At 36.5% G+C, this 21,708-nt stretch overlaps 1 protein-coding gene across 2 annotated transcripts; it reads right to left on the reverse strand.

Moving 5' to 3' along the window:
* Positions 1-1,487: 1,487 nt before the first annotated feature.
* On the reverse strand, positions 1,488-20,505 carry MYOT (myotilin). 2 transcript variants are annotated; one of them, XM_080804504.1, is made up of 10 exons: positions 20,418-20,505; positions 17,023-17,589; positions 12,590-12,764; positions 11,581-11,685; positions 8,332-8,378; positions 7,407-7,539; positions 5,468-5,675; positions 2,884-3,049; positions 2,322-2,455; positions 1,488-2,136 (listed from the first exon to the last, which is right to left on the reverse strand). In XM_080804504.1, exons 2-10 carry the CDS (start codon positions 17,376-17,378, stop codon positions 1,964-1,966), a joined length of 1,497 nt encoding a protein of 498 aa, XP_080660630.1. In that variant the 5' UTR covers positions 17,379-17,589; positions 20,418-20,505; the 3' UTR covers positions 1,488-1,963. The 2 variants fall into 2 exon arrangements, with proteins under 2 accessions (XP_080660630.1, XP_080660629.1); XM_080804503.1 differs by having other exon boundaries at positions 8,332-8,381.
* Positions 20,506-21,708: the final 1,203 nt, after the last annotated feature.

A 21,708-nucleotide genomic window follows, 5' to 3' on the forward strand; every position in this document is an offset into this window, starting at 1 on the left:
AAACCCTCACGGTCCTGCACCAGCGCAATCCGTGCTATAAGTGACCAGCGCGCATGCGGACCGCGGACGCTCTGGCAAGCTGGCGGCTGAGGCGGGGCTGGAAACTGCGGCGTCTTTTTTCTGCTGAGGGCCGGCGTCTCCGGCGATCCTGGTTTGGGGCCTGGGGTTGGTCGTAAAATTCGTAGTAATTAATTCTAACGGGCTACTGTGTCTTGAACACCTTTTACATTTATTGGCTTGTTTAGTCTTCACATCCCCCCTTCCTGAAAGGTAGGTGTTTTATCCTCATTTTAGGTCTGGAGACGCCGAGGCGCTGAGAGGGTTAGTGATTTACCGAAGTGCACAGGTGGTCGGGCAGGTCAGCTGGACGCCAGAGCCCGAGTTCCTAACCAAGCGTCCACTCTGCCGCTGCTGCTTGCAGACATGGGTTCTCGTTAACCGAGAGCTGCTGCTAGAAATAGCTTCCACCCCTCATGCCACCCAATGTGGCTAAAGAAAACGATAAAGTAGAGTGAAAAAAAATCCAGCTCTGAAGTGATTATGTGGAAGAGTAGGCCAAACAGGAGACCTGGGGAGCCCAGACTCACATCTGGCCCGGAAGCTTTGCAAAGATGGGAAGGTTTGTAAACCAAAGACCTTTGGCTGTAAATTAAGGCATCCAGAACCCTGCCAGGATATGAGACAGGAGAGAGTCTCATGTTGGAAAAAAGGAAAATGAAACGGAATTTAGTAGAAAGGCCCCGGGGCAGCCGGCAAAGAAAACCATCAAGCTGTTGAGGAAGGAAAAAATAAAGCTGCTTTTGTTATTTCCCTGAAAGAGATGTCCAGTGATGTTGATAAATGCTATTTTATGTGTAGATAAAAAACAAACCGAGGCCACACAGCAGAGACGGTCAAAGACTACCAATGATAAAAGGAACAGGAGAGGCCTAGCAAAAGGCCATGGCCAGTGGACCGGAGGCCTGAGAAGAAAGGGCTAGTGTCCTAGCTTAAGGAATAGTGCAATAAAAGGATTTTCCCTTTCCTGTACTTAGACTCTCAGATGCTCACAAAATTATGCTTTCTAATGTAATAGGTTATATGAACTTGAAATGTAGGAGGACACCCACCCCCACACCCCAGGCATTCAAATTTACATGAAATGTAAGAATTAAGCAGATGACTCTACAAACTATTCTTTTTCCATTGAGCGCAATAGACTCAAGGGTCTTGAAGACTTAGGGGCTTTTTTGGTTAAAACAAAATCACAATTTCAGGAGAGATTCTGTCAGGATTTAGTTATTGTGGTTGCTTGCTTTTGAAGTGCAAACCGTGGAAAGTCTAGCTTAATTTCCAGAAGAATTGACTGACCTGTAAGTGAGCTTCATTGAGACAGTTCTAGAACATAATATTGTTGATTTTTTTGGAACTTGTTATTCTTAGATTTTGCTAAGTGTTGTATAGCATATAGAAACCAGAATTTATATTTTAAAGATCTAGACTTTTGTGAAGAGAAGGCAGTCTGTTTTAAATATTTGAAATTTTATTCTCTTTTGACATTGAACTATGGAACACTCAGATAATCTATACCATGTTAGTATTCCTATAAGAGAAAATGGGTGAAACAGTATTTAGAAAGCAGTACCAGTAAACCTTATTACAAGCATTAGATGTGCTTAAAAAGTCAATATTAATTCATAACCTGTAATTGTTAAATGTGTATGACTTAAATGTTAAAATATCACATTTTAAGATAGTCTTCTACAATTACAAACCCATATACCCAGATTTTCCATGGGCTTTGCAAACCAGAGAAGAAGATAGAATGTGCAAGAGTCAAAGGATAAATATTATAAATATATATTAGTTATATTACCTAATTAAAGCCATAATCTGTTAATACAGCTATGGATTTGTTTTAAAAATTTAATTAAATATATTACTAATAATGTAGTTGTTGTGTTTTCCAGTGTTGGTAACCTCATTAAAGTTCTTCACTTTCATAAAGTCCAGATTGAGCTGCCAGACGCTGAAATTCTCCTTCAGGGTTAAAAGCTTGTTTCACATCCAGACCTTTACCATTAAGTGCTAAATATTTGCTGAAAGTTGGTCGAACACGTAACTGCTTAGGAGCTGGAAGAGTTTGGTTTTGACGGACTGAAATAAGATCAAAAAGAGGTTAATTCAGAAAATCTGTTCTAAACAAATGGGTTGCCCTATATATTCAGTATCAGACAGGAAAAGAAAAAAAAGTCACAGCTGATTACTCTTATATTATGCTGGGATTTGTGTTTTTTATTAAATCTTTCTAATTAAGTCCCTGGGTTGATAGCATGACATACCTGTAACATCTAATCTTGTGTTACATGTGGTCACTCCAGCTTCATTAACTGCAGACACAGTATACCATCCAGCATCTTTCTTGTTTACATCTTTTATCAGTAAAGTAACTCTTCCAGAGTTATCATGATATAAACTGAAAAGAAACAGTAAAAAACAATGAAGTGTAGGTGTTAATTTTCCTGTGAAACTTTATTTTTGATGCCTCTGACCCAGAGGGACAGACTGTAAGAAAATGAACCATTTGGAAATTCTGAGACAGTACCTAGTCAGTGCCAAATAGCTATTGGCTTTATTGAGTTTAATTCCCCCCTTTAATTTTATTTGTGTCATTATTTCCTTGAGCCGTCTTTCTTTATGGTTAGTAAAAAGGTAAATCCTAGCTTTATGCCCTAAATTTTTGATTAGTGGAATTGGGGGTTAATGAGGTTTATTGTATTTTCTCTACATGTTTTAAAAACTAGACAAAGTGAGGTTACAAAAGCATGCGATTTATAATGCATTTCAGGTACAACTGGAATCACCCAAATAAACTACAGTTACGTCTAAAAATACTTATCCTACCTTATTCGATCAGTGTTGAATTGTACCATTTCATTATTTCTTTTCCAGAAAAGCTTTGGTGGAGGTACAGCTGAGATTTGGCATTCTAGCTTCACTGAGTCTCCCTCAAAAACTTTTTTGCTCTGTGGTTTGTAGATAAACATTGGTGCTCTTCTATGTTCTTTTGCTACATATTAATAAAAAAGAATTCAAGTATTCAGAATATTATAAAAAGAAAATAAGTTAAACCAAGGTATTATGAAATTTGTGTGTTAATACAAAAGTTTTAAAAAACCGTAACTCAAGAAGATTGGAAGCTTTATGTTTTAGCATTAGTTAAAACAACGTGTAGTAGTACTATTTTGTATTATATCAAATAGAGTTCTAAAACAGTAATGTAATGTTGCATTGAATTTATAATCGTGTTTCATTCAAAGAATTTAAGTTATATTCTCATTTATGTCTCTTCAGTAAGGAGGTATCATGAGTGGTGGCAAGACTAGACAGCTTAGGTTCAAATTGTCTATTTGCCCCACCAGCCATGCCAAATTGGGAAAAATTTGTTTGGTTTCTCTGAGGCTCAGTTTTATCTATTGTAGAACAGATAAATAGAAGACCCATTTTAACATTATATGTTTATTAAAATAAAATTAAAAAAAAATCCACCTTTGAAGTTAAAAAAAAAAAAGAAAACCCATTTTAAAGATTATTTATTTATTATTTATTTGTCAGAGAGAGAGCGTGCACACAAGCAGGCAGAGTGGCAGGCAGAGGTGGAGAGAGAAGCAGGCTCCCCGCTGAGCAAGTAGCCTGATGCGGGACTCAATCCCAGGACTCTGGGATCATGACCTGAGCCAAAGGCAGTGGCTTAACCAACTGAGCCACCCAGGCATCTAGAAAACCCATTTTAAAAGGAATACAGGTAATAGTGACTGCTCTGCCTCCCACTACTACTCAAAATACTGTGAGGATCAGCTGAGATAATGAAGAAATATTTTATAAACTGTAAAATAGTATACAAATATCTGTAATGGGTATGTCATTTCTTTCTTTTTTTTTTTTTTAAAGATTTTATTTATTCATTTGACAGATAGAGATCACAAGTAGGCAGAGAGGCAGGCAGAGAGAGAGAGAGAGGAGGAAGCAGGTTCCCTGCTGAGCAGACAGCCCGATGTGGGGCTTGATCCCAGGACCCTGGGATTGTGACCGGAGCTGAAGGCAGAGGCTTTAACCCACTGAGCCACCCAGGTGCCCCTGGTATGTCATTTCTTTAGTTACCTGAAGGAAAAGAGGAAATTATATACTACTGTAACCCTATCTTTTCTGAGGAGAAATGAAATTGGACAGATGTCTGCCAAGGCCTCTTTTAGCTCTAATGTTACAGTATTTCTGGAGCTATTGGCACAAAAAGATTTGCCCAGAGCTTAATCACCTGAATTGGATTTTTTTTAAATTCCCAAATCACTACTTTTTCCCTTAGAGTGAGGGCCATTATTATATCGTAGAATAATCTTAAAGGTTTTTCATTAATCTGAGTAGAATGCAAACTTAAGGTAGTTTTCCATCCTTTAACTTACCAAGATTTTATATAATCAACAGTGAATTGTAGCAAAGTATCTCTTTTGCATTATGCCACGACTTTACACTACATTACAAATGTAATATATATTTAAAGCCCTTAAATTGTAATATTTTAAAACAGTACCTAAGTTTTATAAGAAACTGCCTTACTGAAGGCAAATTTGAGACATGATTTTAGTTAGCCATACCTGTTTTTCTAAAGCAAGTGGGTGTGTTTTCATTATAGAGACTAGTTTCTAGTAAAAAGAAGTATAAACTAAGGCTAAAAGTTAATATTTATTCCTCAGTTTTAAATTATGTGTGACCATGACAGTTCTGTAAAGATAAGAATCAGATTATTTTGGATTATAGATCAGAGATATGGCCAGACTAATGCTTTCCACTTTAAGATCCTTCAGTTATATCTAGAAATGCTTATATAGTTTACCCTTGAACAGCACGGGGTGTTGGAGCACCCCACCCCACCACATGCAGTCAGAGATCCGTACGTAACTTTTGACTCCCCAGAAACTTAACTACTAATAACATACTCTTGACTGGAAGCTTTACTGAAAATATAAACAGTCAATTAACACATATTTTATATGCTACATGTATTATATATTGTATTCTTAAAGTGAAGTATACCAGAGAAAAAATATTATTTAAAACATCATTAGTGAAAATAACATACAGTATTGTGTTGTAAACAGTCTGCATGTAAGTAGACATGTGGTGTTCAAACCCATGTTGTTCAAGGGTCACCTGTACTATCTTATTTTGTCCGAAATTGCACCATATCTTTATTTCCTTTCCTGAAAAGCTTTAGTTCTAGGTCTGTCCTTGAAGTTTCACTGAGTTTCTCTCAAAAATGCTCCCTTCCCCTTCCCCACCATCCTGTGACTTTTAGATAAAAATTGGCATTCTGTTGGGTTGTGTAGACATTAACCTTAAATAAGTCATCTGGGCTTTTCTTTTTCAACACTTGCTTTTAAAAATACTGCTGGATATTAAGGAACTCTTGAAGATCTCTTTGAAGGCTTACCCAGGACATCCAACTGCACAGTAAAGGTGGCTTCTCCTGCTCTATTCTTGGCAACACACACATAAGCACCTGCATCTGAAGTTCTGACCACTTCAAAGATGAGTGAATGAAAACCCTTTTCAGACACTATCATTTTGTGAAAATCATCTGATTGAACTGGTCTTCCATTCAGATACCATGACACGTCAGGAGCTGGCAGTCCGCTTACCTGGAAAGGAAAACACAAGAAGGAGATGACAGAATTTTAAATTATATCATCACTGGAACCTATTTGTCCATTTATAAATTTAAACAATTCTAGTATCTGAATAGGTTTGTGGTTCAAAATGCGAAGGAAGGTCTTAAAAAGGTATTTGGTTTCAACAATTTCTTAACAAAAACAGTGGAAATTAAAACTCTTGAGTTGAATTTAGTATTTTCAGACTACCTCAAACCACATCTAACCCTTCCGTATGTAACCTCAGGCTCCTTAAAATTTCCCAGTTACTATATTTAGAACATTAATTTATGTTATATAGGTCTCCACAAGAAATATGAAGTTCTCTGGCTTTTTTCTGATTATGGTGACTGCAGAGGAAGTCCCAGAGGGACATGCATGTCATGATTGCTGATCTAATGAATGACTTTACAAAACAGAGTGCCCTTGAGCTGTAATTCTGCTGTTTAAATGCCAGTTTGTTAAGTGTTTTTCTATAATCCATAACAGTTAAATTCATATACTTTCATTCATAAGGAATCCAGAAGACGTAAGAAAAGGATTCCAAAATGAGGATAATAAAAATGTAGGTCTTTCTAAAGATCTCTTCTAGCTTGAAGAACTCTTCTAGGCCAAGTGAGCAGGTTGGCTTGAATTTTTTAATGGAGAAGAATTAAAGAGGAATTTTGCTTTAGAAATCCTATTGTTTTGGTAGCTTCACTTATGTCTTTAGTTTGGAGTGGGCACTATTGTGAGTACCTTATGCCTGTTTACTCAGTTATTCCTCGTAACAACTTTATGAGGTAGGTATATTTGTTACTCCATTTTACAGATGAGACAAAAAGCGCAAAGGTTGACTGTCTTATGTAAGGTTACACAGCTGAATAGTGGCAGAGCCAAGATTCAAACCCAGGTAAGCTTAGCTCCAGAATTTTTGTTCTTACCTACTACACATGTTACTTGTTAAGGTATACAGTAAGTTATTTATTTATTTATTTATTTTGTTAGAGGGGTGGGAAGGGGCAGAGGGGAAGAGAGACTCTTAAACAGGCTCCATGCCCAGAACAGAGCATGACTTGGGGCTTGGTCTCACAACCCTGAGATCATAACCTGAGCCGAAATCAAAAGTTGGACACTTAACCTACTGAGCCACCAAGGTGCCCCAGGTGTGTAGCAAGTTATGAAGAGGAAGAGGATTATTTATTTATTTATTTATTTATTTACTATTATTATTAAATTTAAGATTTTATTTATTTATTTGACAGAGATTACAAGTAGAGAGGCAGGCTCCCTGCTGAGCAGAGAGCCCGATGCGGGGCTCTATTCCAGGACCCTGGGGTCATGACCTGAGCCGAAGGCAGAGGCTTTAACCTACTGAGCCAACGAGGCACCCCAGGAAGAGGACTTTTTAAAAATTTATTAACATATAATGTATTATTTACCCCAGGGGTACAGGTCTGTAAATCATCAGTCTTAACATTTCACAGCACTCACCATAGCACATACCTCCCCAATGTCCATAACCCAGCCACCCTATCCCTACTCCCCTACCCCCAAGCAACCCTTAGTTTGTTTCATGAGATTGAGTCTCTTATTGGTTGTCTCCCTCCCAATCCCATCTTGTTTTCATTTTTTCCTTCCCTAGCCCCCACGACCCCCTGCCCTGCCTCTCAAATTTGGAAGAGGACATTTTTCAAAACACAGTATCTTGTTAATTTTCCTTCAGTATTTTTGAACTCTTACTTTGAAATCCATTCTGTAGAATCTTCCTTCTTCAATTGACATGTTCTCTGGCACTTGAATGAAACGAGGTGGGTAAAATTTCTCCTGGATTGCATCCTGATCATTCACATCTCCCCTTGAAGACGATCTGCTTCTACAAAAATATTTTAATAATCACTCTGTAGGAAAGTTGTCATTGTTCTTCCTTTTACACAAATACGGTTAAGCCATTGTATTGGAACTCCCAGAGTCTATACTGTTCTATGCGGTAGTGTAATAACAATAGCGAGACCTTAGGACATGGCATGTTTAATGATTATTAGAAATGGTAGCAATTTAAAAACATCTGGTACAAATTATACATCTTTTTGTCTTTTGTACAAAGCTGTAAATTGGCAGAAAAACTGATTAAAATGCGGAGTACCCCATGGATGGTTCTTACCATGTGCAATGATTTAGTAATTGGAACTGGGTTTCAATTATCATGAAGAACTTTCTTAACATAGACATGTGGTCCTGGCTTATTTGACCAAAACATATAAAAAACCTCTGAGATAGTTCTGAGAATTAATGGATAAAATTTTTGACCATCCTCTCAGACATTAGAAAATTCACGTTTTTTATAAAAGGTGTAGGAGGCAAGGCTTTGTAAATGTTACATTTTTTAAAAAAGATTTTGTTTATTTATTTGATAGACAGAGATTATGAGCAGGCAGAGAGGCAGGCTGAGAGAGAGGAGGAAGCAGATTCCCCGCTGAGCAGAGAGCCCGACGCGGGGCTCGATCCCAGGACTCTGAGACTATGACCTGAGCCGAAGGCAGAGGCTTCAACCCACCGAGCCACCCAGGCGCCCCAAGTATTACATTTTTAAGCTGGAAATACTTTTTGGTAGCAAAATGTTTCTTTAAGATTGAGAATTCTTTTTTTTTTTTTTTTTTTTTTTTACCTTACTTGTGATGTAGGAACTTGCAGTCGTGCATGTTCTGAGTTGTGCTGCTTGAAATTAAAACAAAGTGAGAATGTTAACATGGTTGTTAGCTTGAAATGAAGCAGAATTAAGTAGTCTTGGTTGAACATTTCTTTCCTGTTTTTGTGCAGTCTTGGTTAATTCTATATATAGTTGAAACTTGAACAACAGTAGTTTGAACTATACAGGTTCACTTATATGTGAGTTTTTTAAAAAGATAAATACAGTACAGTACTTTATTTTTTAAATTATTTTTTTAAAAGATTTTATTCATTTGACAGAGAGACACAGTGAGAGAGGGAACACAAGCAGGGGAATGGAAGAGGGAGAAGCAGGCTTCTTGCTGAGCAGGGAGCCTAATGCGGGGCTTGATCCCAGGACCTTGGGATCATGACCTGAGCTGAAGTTTGACGCTTAACTGACTGAGCCATCCAGGTGCTCCTACAGTACAGTACTTTAAATGTATTTTCTCAGCCTCTTTTCCCTCTAGATTATTTTAAGAATATAGTATGTAATACATATAGTATACAAAATATGTGTTAATCTATTTACTGGTAAGGCTTCTGGTCAGCAGTGGGCTGATAGTTGTTGGGGAGTCAGAAGTTATATGTGGATTTGCACTATATGAGGGGGGCTCAGCACTCCTAACTCCTGCATTGTTCAGGGGTTAACTGTTTTAAACAACTAGAATATAGTGCACCGAGCTTCTAATACTTTAGCAAGAAATCCCAGAATTAATAGGACTGTTCAACAGGTATAATATATGAAAATTAGCTAGCCTTAGAATTCTTGGTGGTTCATTTTTCATATGACTGTTTTACAACAAAGGGTGGTGTGTCACCCTGGTGTATTTGAAATGGGAACGCAAAGTACAGATTGTCCTTTAGTAAAACAGGAATAGACATGAAGTCACTTGTGTTGGCAGTTGATACACAGGGTATTATGCCCACTGCTCAAAAGTGCACCAACAGCAATTAACACATATTAGACTGGAAAATACTTCTCTTTTTAGCTCCTGGCACAAAATCATGATAGACACCATGGAAGATATGTGTAGAGCTCTGAGAAGGTTTGAAAAACAAAATTAATTACTTCCTGCTTAATAAAGGTATATTTAAGCAGTTATCTTTTGGGATTTATATTTAAGCACTGGAAAATTATTTCCATTTGAGAATAAAACCAGAAATTGATGGAAACCATAGTTAAATGACCAAATACTTGGTGCTTATTTTGTGTGTTTTACTGTGTTTGGCATAGTAGGGAAGACTAGTGAAAAATATATCCATATCCAAATATCTGGAAAACATCTATATAGCAACGCAGCAAATCTGAGTACAAATAATTTATTTGGGGATGAATATGTTTAATGTATTTGGTCATTTAAAAATTCTTATAACTCTAGGGGCACCTGGGTGGCTCTATGGGTTAAGCCTCTGCCTTCAGCTCAGGTCATGATGTCAGGGTCCTGGGATCGAGCCCTGCATGGGGCTCTCTGCTCAGCTAGGGGGCTGCTTCCCCGTCTCTCTCTCTGCCTACTTGTGATCTCTCTCTCTCTCTGTCAAATAAATAAATCTTTAAAAAAAAGTTTAAAATTCTTATAACTCTAACAATTATTGGCTAGTCTTTAAGGTTCTCTAAGCAACATGTCAAAATTCATTTATCAAATCAACTAACTTTTTGGTAAAAAATAAAAATAATCTGATTAAACCCAAAATGTCCAAATTAAGTTTTTAATTTTTCCTCTAGTGGTAGTTTGAGTATGTATATATTCATATTCAGAGGTGTAATATTTCAGTTTTATGTAACCTGATGACATTTTGGATTATTAGAGTATTTGAAGCATACCAAAAAAACCCCAAGATTTATCCTTCCTGATTTCATAATGGTGTGTTTTGCTGTTGTCTTTTTTCTTGGTACCATCATTTTTATTTTATTTTATTTATTTATTTATTAAGATTTTATTTATTTATTTGACAGATCGAGATCACAAATAGGCAGAGAGGCCGGCAGAGAGAGAGAGAGAACCACCTGAGATCATGACTTGAGCCGAAGACAGAGGCTTTAACCCACTGAGCCACCCAGGCACCCCATCACTTTTATTTTAATGTTTTTAAAGAATGAATGAGAAAAATGATAGATCCTTGCCTTCAAAATCATACACTGAATTTATAACACACCATCAACATAACATTGTTTTGAGTTACTTCTACTAATAGAGGCAGTTTCCCATCTTCTTGCTGTAATCTGTACAAGTTCAGAGCCCAACATACAGTAGGTGCTCCATGTAAAATAATTAATTGAATGAATGTATGAACTGTTGAGTACCCAGAGACTCAAGTTCCAATTTTCTAATTAGTTGCACTGTTAGACCCTGCTCCATTCTTTTTAGTAGTTGCATTTAACAGAAACAAAATCATATTTTTAGCTTCCTGTGCTTAGAAGCTTGGAGTTCTTGGGTGCCCAGTTTCATTACATTGGCTTCCGGTTTCTTTTGGAATTTCTGACAAGAAATGAGAGATAACTACAAAGGAAGACAGCTGTAACAGTTCAGTCTGTTTCTCCAACTCTGTATTTCTCTTCAGGGTTAAGTTTACTTTTTAGAATGAAGTTGGTCAGAAATAAGCCTGTGGGATATTCACTTTATCCCCTCCCTAAAGTTTATCCATTCTTGGAAAAGATCCTTCTGTTAATATTTGAGCCATTACTCAAGGCTTTTTTTTATTGTTCCTTGTTTTGTTTTTAATAAGAAGCATTTTTGAATACAAAAACAGAGGGAATTGGATGTTTCATTAGTTCCACAATTATATTTTAAGACATTGAAATGATAAACAGCTTTTGAGAAAAGGTTATAATTACTTTGATTTAGAGTTTTAACTTTTGTCCTATTAAAGGTTTACAACTCATAAATTCTCTATCCCTGCTGACATTGGAAAAGGGGCTCTAGGTGTGACAGACCCCTAAATGTCCAGATGAAAAGTGACACTGTTAGCTTTCTTGTGTTTTGTTTTTGTGACTTTTCATATGCTGATACTAGAGCACCAGAAAATGGGATAAAATTCTAAGTTTCTGTGTATTTTAGCTCATTGTGGCCTCTCCTTTTTATACCTAATGGAGCATGGAAGTGATTGATTTTTGCTTCAAGCTGTATTTATAAGCATTTGGAAAAACACATTTATAAATCACATGAAAGAAAAATATTCCAGTTAGGTAAAGATTATTGTAATTTACCTGTGGTGAATCTTGTGCCTCACTGTCATTTTGAGCTTGAAACACAGCAGCTGCATTCTGTGGTCCTAGCAATCTGCGAGCCATCTTCTCCTCATATGTGAGCCGCTTTAAAGAAATCATTCATTAAGGAGATAGTAATGAGATTTAATAAAAGTTGTTTGTATTCCTTTACCTTAAAACCACCAAGAATTATACCAAAGAAGTATGGTTCTGTCTATTGAATTACAGAGATATACTATGTTTTAAAACTTTGTTTTCATTCAAAGCATTTCTGTTCCATTCTAGTGCCACTTCCCTCATCTATTTACCTTTTGCTTCTGGGAAAGGCAGGCATAATCACCCTTAAGTAGGGAAATTCTTCGCCTTCCATTTTGTTCTGCATGGTCTCATTGGCTCCATCTTTGAATATAGTACTGCATATTCTCACATAGAGAAATAACTTTTATTAAATCAACACTGAACATCAGATTTCTGGTTGAAAGCAGTGCAACTGGTATGTTAAATATTTTTGGATTTAAGGCATATAGTGCTTTTTAAGAGATAAGTGACTAATACAGTGGGTACAGAAGAGTTATCTCATAAATCTCATAGCTATGTGTCCATCAGTAGTATAAACCAAAGTATGTGAAAAAGTTGACTATTGGTTATTTGGTCATTAGACATATTTTATGAGGAGTAATGCTTAAAACAAAATTTTCATTAAATTATTAAGATTTCTTTTTCTTTTTTTGCTTCATTTTTTTACGTTGTTTTATATTCTTCTTTTGTGTCATTCTTTTACTACTGAAAACTATGAGGTGTTTTCATGCTTTCATTTGGTATTGGATCCAAATCCAAAATATCACAGTGTTTTTATTTGGTATTGGATCCCAATAGTCCCTCTTTTTTAGATAATTTTATCCCTTGCGGATCATAAGGATATAGATCTGTGAGATAGAAAGAGCTTTCTTACTAAGATTAGATTTTATAGTCTGGTGGGCTTTTTGTGCAAAATAGATACTTTGCTCACTTGATTTCCGTTATGAAGAAGGCTGTCCTTGCATTTTAGTTTTCTCTCCAAATCTTGAATCAGAGCTTCTTTTGATCCTTGTATTTCATGGTCAGGAGTCCTTGGGGTGGGCTTAGCATTTGCACTTTGGGATGGTTTAGCATTTACAGGTTGGCCAAATGAGGGTTGTTGATAACTTTAAAAAGAAAAAATATTTTTTTTAAAGTTTTTATTTATTTAAGTAATCTACACCCAACGTGGGGCTTCAACTCAGGACCCTGAAATCAAGAGTCACATGATCTTCTGACTGAGCCAGCCAGGTACCCCAGAAAAAAGATATTTAACCCACTGAGCCACCCAGGCACCCCCCCACCCCGAAAAAAGATTTTTAAAAAAGATCTTCAGGGAAAGATGTGGTACTAAAATGTAATTGACCTCATTCTGTCAGTCACCTTTAGGTAAGCTGAATCTACCACTTAGTACTTTTACTGTTATTAAAAACAGTTTTCTAGTAACAGTCAAGAGGAATTTAATAAGAATGGTTACCAGCCTCTTTTTTTTTTTTTTTTTTAAGTCTTGGAAAATTAAAATTTAGTGACTGGAAAAACAAATTAGATTAGTCATAAGGAGGATGTCATTCCTTGAAGATCTTTCCTAAAGAAGTGAGAGAGAGTAAGTCTAGTTACTGGCAGTTTGAGAGTTCTTCCAGTCTTGTAATTGAATTTGGTAAGTTTGTTTTATGGGTGGATACCATTGTCAGCTCCCTGTGATCTCATGTTGACAGTTTGAAATTGGTGGTGATGGGAGTATGTATACTGGGGAAGTTGTTTACTACCACAAATCCTAACTCCTTTCTCCAGAGCTGGTTGTTAAACATTTACCAATATAACCACTGGTATTTAGTGAATATTCTGTTGCTTTGAATGGAGTCTGCAGCTGACATAATCTGGCTTTCCTTTTAATTTCCTGTTGTACATAATTCAAGTGTGGTACTATATAACAAATAGTTTTTACAGTAACAATGGTTTCTTTAACATTGCTGAAGTGATTTTTAGAGAAAGAAAAGAATGATAAGAGGAGGAAGGAGAAAGAAATGTAACCTGAACGCAAAGGGGGTTTGGGAAAAAAAGAAAGCAAATTTGAATAGCAGTTGAAGAGTTTGGTTTAAATCCATATTTCAAGTTCTAATCCTAAATTATCTTGAAAAATGGTCTTACCCCTCCCTGCCTTCCCCTGTTGATTGTGACAGAGTGCAGTATTTAGGGATTCCTGTATTATCACATTTGTTAGGTAGCTCATACTGACAGTTGTTTGTTCAGATTTTACCTAGTTTATTCATTTAGGGCCCTGCGGGCGTGTGCTTATATCTGTTTAATGCAGGATAACTGGTCACTGCCCTCAGTGAATATTTCAGCATTATGAAAATAAAAGTTCTCCAGTTATCAAGATGAGGTAGCCTGGATCTCTTTTCTGACCTGTTCCTGTTCAGATATTCTCAAGGGTCAAAAGAATTTGTAAGCTACGTGGAAATGTATCTCTTCAGAGAGGCGCCAGAGTTTCAATTCTGGCTTTGGGGACTTGGTTAGTAATCTCTAGATTGTAAACATTCTGAATTTAAAAAGATGGCTTATTACTCACCATTGTAATATTTATTTTCACTAACACGGACTTGTCTGTGTTAATGCTTAACTAAAGTCTGATTTGTTCTTAGTTAAGTAAATACCCAGACTAAGTGTTTAAATAAATAGTGAGTTGTATGTGTGTTTTTTGTTTTTGTTCTTGATTTTAAGATTGAATTTTCATGTCAAAGTAGTAAAATTCCTTTGGTCTTATAGATCTCCTATTATTCTAACTATATGAAGTTACAATAGCCTATTTTTTTAAAAGAGTTTATTTTTTATTTTATTTACTTTAGAGGGTGAGAGTGAGTGAGGGGAGGGCCAGAGGGAAGAGGAAGAGAATCTCAAGCAGACTCTGCACTGAGTGTGGAGCCTGATGTGAGGCTCGATCTTACGACCCTGAGATCATGACCTAAGCAAAAACCGAGAGTTGGATGTTTAACCAACTAAACCACTCAGGTACCACATAGCTTTTTTCTTTTTTGTTAGTCTGCCATCTTTATAAAAGTCACATGTTGTTGAAGTGAATTAGAATTAAATAATTTTGTTTTTAGACTGTCATAGTATAATGCAATATATCTGAGAAATCCTGAAGGGTTATCAAAACCAAGCCTTAGAATCACTGATAATGTATGTGACCTAGTCAATTCATTCACAGAATTCCCCTCTCAGTTTATAGATGGCCTAAGTGTTAAGACTAGATATGTGCTCATATTTATAAACTAATAGTATTCTTGCACTCTGCTTTATAGGTCTTTTTTTCCCCTATCATTAATCATCTAAATCCTTAATTTTGTTATAAATCATAAAACTGAATCACTGAGCAGGTAAAGAACACATGCTGAATGTCACACAGCAGGCTTTTTGAATGGAATAATTAGAATTAGAGTTCTGTTTCCAGCCTTTGGTTTGATCTACTGAATAAAATGTTTGCTTAAGGGTTTCCTACTGGTGAAAAGCTAAATAAAGGTTTCAAAGCAATGTAGGTCAGAATCCAAGGGATTATTTTTGAAGGCAGGGCAAACTAAAGCCCACCATAACAATGAGGGAGTTGTGCACAAATGTTCAAAGGGCCAGAGCTTTCCACCCTGTGCAGCTGGACACCGAATGAGTATCAAGTGGCTGTGGGAAGATTAAAAGAGTTATCTATGGTTGCTGCAAATGGAACAGCTAAAGCTGGATCTTTGATCTCTGGTTTGGGGACCTCCTATGCTTATTTCTTATACTTTCCATTTTTGCTTTTTTCTCTTAGTTCTGTCACAGAGCCAGGAACATGCTTGAGGTTCTTTAATATATATTTGTAGTTTTCTTTTCTGGGCACATATTTGGAATAGGGTTGAAAGAACAAGAAAAATAGTATAGTCAGAAAGGTTTATTTTATTTTACTTATTTTTGTTTTCTTGTCCTGGGACCCCCAGAAAAGGTTACTTTAGATTTAAAGATGCTCATATAGGAAATCTGAAAATAATGGAAAGCCAGATGGAAAATGATTGTCTGGCTAAAATGTAACAAGAAAAATCTTTAATGTATGATAATGGATAATGGGTATAATTGGAATTTTGGAAGGAACTCTTTCTGAGAGTGCTCTTAATTCTTAAAGGTGTCTTTAAAAAATATTAGTTCAAACTTATGAATGCCATTTTGTAGGTGAAAAATAATAGTTGACTATCAGCCATTTTAAATGGTTCAGCCCAGTATATATAGGATTCTAACAAATGTTTTTGGCTTTCTTCATTTTGATTTTTTTAAATGTTGGAAAGTATTCTTTGCAGGTTGAATTGCTGTAGTCAGTTCAACTAAGTTTCTGGAGTTGCCACCAACAATAGGAATCTCTAGAAAAATTAGCCTCCAGAGAAGACTGAGAGAAATTATTGAGAATCTCAGCAAATCTGTTGATAAGCCAGCAACAAAACATATTCCATCAGACAGTTTTTCAAATGCCTCTGATTTAATTCTCTAGTGTCTTAGCCAGCCAATGGATAGGAAAACTGATAGCTCTAGGTTTGCATAAGCACAGAGCATTTAGTTCGTGTTTTAAAAAAAGCACAACCACTGTGTCCTTATTCATATCAGGTTCTCCTCAGATAGTTTTAGGACTTTGGAAGTAGTACATGTTTGCATAAGGCTCCAGGTAGTCTTCTCTTTATTTAGACAGAACAATCAGCTCAACCAATTTGGACAAAGCGTGGTTTTAATTACTAACGCGAACCCTAAGGTCATTTATCTATTCAAGTCTTTTTTCTGATCATAGTAAGGAAAATTCATATACTTCAGCATCTGAATCCCAGGTTTTATTTAAAAAGTTGGGGTTTTCTTTTTGGTTTTGTTTTGTTTTTTAGCCAAATGGATAGTCAGGATCAGAGGGGAAAATGGATAGGAAGAAAAGTCTAAGACCGAGAAGACATTTAATAGCCTCTGCTTATGTGAGAGGAAATCCTATCTGAGGAAGAAGCAGACAGGTGCTCTTCATCTCCGCTGAGCCCAGAACTAGAGCAATTAAATTTATAGCATGAGGACTTTAACTGGGAGAATAGTTCACTGTTCTTGGGTATGTTAGAAATCTTTTTTTGAAGATGGAAAATAATAGGTAAGTAATTGTATGTGGTAATAGGTGATTTGGGTCTATCTTAGTGTGGACACTAAAGAACGGGTCAGATGATTCTTACTGCCAGCACGTGGTTCAAGGTGTTTTAAGAGAATGATGAAAAAGACCCTGAGGTCACATTGCCTGTTTAGATAGTAAATAGTGAACTAGGACATACCCCCCCACCCATTCCTCAGAAAAAGCTCAGTGTATATGCAGTATATAGTCACACATATAAAAAATTTACTTACTTGGAGTCCACATTGGAAGGGATTTTACTGCTACTATAATCTGGCTGTGATGGTAATATGGAGCTGAGGAAGCTGGCTGGGGACTGGTTATAGGTGGCTGTAACCCTTTGGCCTGGGTTGGGGCCAGCATGCTGCTGGGGAGAAGCAGGGAAAGCAGAGGAGGACATGGTGATGTGAGAGCTCACTGTTGAGGAGGCAGAAAATCTTTGTTCTGTACATTGGCGGGGCTGGATGATAATGGAAGACTGTTTGGTCTGGCTAGAATAGCTGGATGTTTCCGGTCCGGGAGGCTGCAGTCTGGAGCCACATGGATTTTGGGATTGAAGGAAGTGTTTTGGACGTTCATAGTTAAACATGCTTAGCTGGTATATGGAAGATGGAGGCAATTTATTACTATAATGATTTTCTCCTGGAAGGGTGGGGTCCTGAATTTGGGGTGGCAAGCCTGGAATCACAGAAGGTCCCAAGGAATCAGAAGCAACCTTGGTCTGCCCCTCCTTGTTGAGATCTTGGGAGTACTGTGCTCTTGTCTTTGATGGAGTGGCCTTCTCTGGAAGAGTATTGTTCCTTCAAAAGGAGAAAATGATTCAGTTACAATATTTGCATAAAAAGCAATATTGTTTGTTTAACATTTTTAGGAGCATATATGCTTATTTTTTTTTTTTTTTTTTTTTTTGGTCTTATATGCTTTCAGGGTCACCTCAAGGTGGAGCTTTTCTAGCTTCTAGACTTTTTCCTTTATGTCTGTCTTTGTACAAGTGACTTTTCTCCTGAGAACAAGAAAAAAGGGTTTACTAATGTCTGTTTGCCTCTGGGTAATTCTAAAAGCATGGCCAGAGGCTTCAAGATAAAGGAGCAGGAAATTTGAGTTTGCCAAGTGGTTACTTGTGGAAAGAAATTCTGTGATGTTGCTCAGTGTGAAAATTTAATGGTTTTAAGATTAGCTTTTGCCCAGAAGGTACAGTTTCACTAAATAGAAATATTTAATGATTTAAATTATTAGTAGTTAAATATCTAACATGTCAGCTCCCATTCTATCTGAATTCTTCCCATTGCTCATGAAAGCCAATGAATAGCCAATAAACTCCAGTTAATTAATGTCCTGGTGATCTCTGATGAATGATGTCTTGGTAAATCAAGGGGTACACCATGCTTTTTAATAAAGAACATAAACATCTGCATTTACTCCTTCAACCTTTCAGAATTCCATAAAGTAGAGAGGGAACATACATAAATCATTGTTGTCAACTTTGAGTGTATTTTTTTTACCTTTCAATGCACTGTCTCTTTTTTCCCCCTTGATTCCAAATTGACCATAGTACCAAACTAGATGATAATTAAGGAGTATATGTGTCTTTCTGTGTATATACATGTTACTGACTGTACTCCAGAGCGATATGTAAATTTTTTTGTTATTTTTAGATTATACTATCTAGTTATTGGTGTTGATATTCTCTTACAGTTTTACTTTTTATTATTTTTCTTATTTCATACACATTTTAGACTAATCTTAAAACTGTTTTAGCCTCTATCTTACTTTTTCTTTTGAAATGGCAGACAAGGATGTACAGAAGGAAGTAAGGCAGAATGAAGCTAGTTATGCCTTACCAGAAAGGATAAGTGCCATTTCTCTTACTCAACTATGCATTGGTTCTTTTGACTTCCTATAGCAGATCCCCATTTTCCATAGATGAATCTTTTGCTCCTAAAATCATTCTTAAAGGGTTATATTTGCCTCTGATTTCTACCATTAGTATGGTAAACCTAGGCAGAACTATATATAGACATCACACACAAAGACTAGCCCTATGAATTGTGGCGTTGGTTCTGTCTTTATTCAAAATATCAGTTAATTTAGTTCAAACTAAATTTTATATACTATAACCCAACTCTGAGATAATGATAAATCAAACCATTAATTGATAAAGTCACCCCAACTGTCATCATCAAAATGAAATCTTAAGGTTGTTTAATTTCCTATCTTGAAGAATGTATCATTTTTTAAAAAAAGATTTTATTTATTTATTTGACACAGAGAGAGAGACAGTGAGAGAGGGACCACAAGCAGGGGGGGTGGGAGAGGAAGAAACAGGCGTCCCGCCGAGCAGGGAGCCTGATGCGGGGCTCGATCCCAGGACCCTGGGATCATGACCTGAGCCGAAGGCAGCTGCCCAACGACTGAGCCACACAGGCGCCCCGAAGAATGTATCATTTTTAATGGAAAAAAAACAAATAACTTTATCCTAAGGCTGTGCATATAGTTTAAAGTTAAAACTAGCACTTTTAGGAAAGAACAAATGCTACTGAACAGCCAAGAGAAAGATTCTGTTGAAAAAGAACACTTAAAAAGCCATGTATTCCTTAATTTCAAGTTTATAAACACAAGCATTATCAACTAGAATGCATTTTAGTAATTAACTATATTAGGCCTTTAAGTTGTTGGAGGAAAACAACCAGAAGGAGGCTTTAATTAGATCATCTTAAAAAAGGACTCTATTTCAAGGCAAGTAGTTTTGTAGTTATGGGCTTATTCATTCCATTGCAGAATTGAATCCAAATTTGGTTCTTAAATTCCTTTTTAGGAAGGCAAATTATTCAGATTCATTTCATAAAGCAAGGAATAAACTGTTTAACAAATAGGCAGTAGATATTTTCCAAGACGTCCCATGTTTTTCTTTATATATGTTTTCAAAATATCAACTATCTTGTACGTTTTGGTATCAGCCTACAAAGTTAACAATTACTGTTATTTTTCAAAGCTCAATTGAAAATATGTTCTTTCAAAAGTTTCATTGTTCTCATGTCTCAAAAAAATTTTATAGAGTTGTTCAAATAGAGAACTCTGAAAAGTTTTTCATGTTTGTAGCTACTGTCCAACAATTTAATTCTATAATGGATTCTTCTATATGACAGAGTCATTTTGTTCCAAATAGTGTTAAATAATTTACAGAGATTTTAGTATATGTGCTGCCGAAGCGAGCACAATTTACAGAGATTTTATAAATAAAATACTATGCAGTTTCCTATTTAAAAAATCTTAACTTTTTTTCTTTCAGTCTCTAATATAGCACAGACTTGCATAAAAACTCATTGAGGATATTTTGAAGCTCTAGGACATCACCACAATTATAATCAGACCAAGTGTGCCTTTTCAAGGAAAAATGATGATTTAAAAATATTGACATACAACCATCTTTCCTTGTACCCTTTCTATAATGCCTTCCAGTTTTCAGTGGAACAAGTAAGTTACTTTCTTGTCATATCTTGGCATGATAACATGATGTTGTAACTTTCAGAGTTTTTATGTGAAGATCATCTTTGCACACGTTCCTCTGATTTGGACAAAAAACAAAAACAAAACCCCAAACTGTAGCAGAAATAAAGATGGGACTTACCCGTCGTTCCAGAGGGTGCCAGCTGGGTTTAACCCACTATTGAAGGGAAGGAAGAGGCATCCCCTTCTCTCACAGACTAATCTAGTGGCTCTGTGCTTAGTATTATAGCACCACTGACTTTTATCAGCTGCCAAACTGTGACATCTGATGTGCTTGCCTGTCCATCTACCTATGCTGGCATGTCAAAGTAAGAGTCCACAATCTAAACAATATCTCAGATGTCTTAGTGATATTTAAGGAGTGGGATTACTTGAGCTTCTCTTGCAGTCGTCTTTATTTTAGATGTGAATTTTGACTGTAAGCTTTCGCAGGCTCATGCAGGAAGAAGAGCAAAGAGTTAGGAAATGGACAAAAGTATATAGAAAACTCAATTTCTTTATCGTGGTTGGGGCTTGGAATCCTTCCTGTTTAAGGAAGGACTAAAAGGGAACCTGTATTCTGAGACTGACGTTCTATCCAGTAAAAATTATCCCTAAATAAGACTAGTGATTGATGGGTTCCAAACTGATTTGTACCGGATAGTTGTTCATCTGAGGGCTCCCCCCACCGCCGACCCTCTTGCCAAATACAAGTAGGGGTGGAGCAGAGTTCAAGCAGTTTGTTTCAGGAGACAGGGTGTGGTCTCAGCAAAGGCAGGAGAGCCACGGTGACACGTCACTGGGGAGGTGGGGAGGTGGAAAAAAATGATTTTGTTTCTTAGCAAGTTTTCTGAATCTGTATGGCATATGCCTCTTTGACCTTGTTCTTTTATTCTTCAAGAGTTTTGAAACACTTAAGAAATTACCAGACAAATAAGCATTCTGTACATTTGGTCAACTCCTTTATTTTATAATGTCAACTCTTTTCCTTCATCTTCCTTAACTCTTAGCATTTATATCCTTTCCTCTTTTCATTAAGGAGACTGTCTTGGTATTTAGATGTCCATTTTTGTGAAGGGAGATAAATAATTACAGAGGAAGAAACCTTCAAATCAACAACAGAAGTAATAATGAGGGGTAGGTGGCCTGAGGAATAGGTCAATTGAGTGGAATTAGCACCATTTAGTGGTTTCAGTTTTGGTATGTTTCTCCTGTTTAAAGCATATCTGTTTATTGCCCTCCCTCACGGTGCTCCAGTATTGATTTAATTACCATGTACATGTAGGTCCATCCAATAGATGGTTGAGCACATATGAGCCATATAAAATTCTTTGCAGCTGACCATGTAGGTGTATCTTCCTTTGGTGTTCAGAGAAGTTTGATAATTGCTTCCTGGACATGCAGCCATTACTCAGTGGAAAAGGCATACTAGA

This window comes from Martes martes (genome assembly GCF_963455335.1).
Source record: "Martes martes genome assembly, chromosome: 5".
Classification (NCBI taxonomy): Eukaryota; Metazoa; Chordata; class Mammalia; order Carnivora; family Mustelidae; genus Martes; species Martes martes.

What these genes read in the sequence shown, in the direction of transcription:
- MYOT (XM_080804503.1), bottom strand. Translation starts at nt 17,378, where the DNA reads ATGTTTAACTATGAACGTCCAAAACACTTCCTTCAATCCCAAAATCCA. An exon ending in AGGCACAAGATTCACCACAG is followed by an intron (nt 8,382 to 11,580) that starts GTAAATTACAAT and finishes TTTAATTTCAAG; the next exon opens with CAGCACAACTCAGAACATGC. An exon ending in TTCAACACTGATCGAATAAG is followed by an intron (nt 2,456 to 2,883) that starts GTAGGATAAGTA and finishes GTTTCTTTTCAG; the next exon opens with TTTATATCATGATAACTCTG.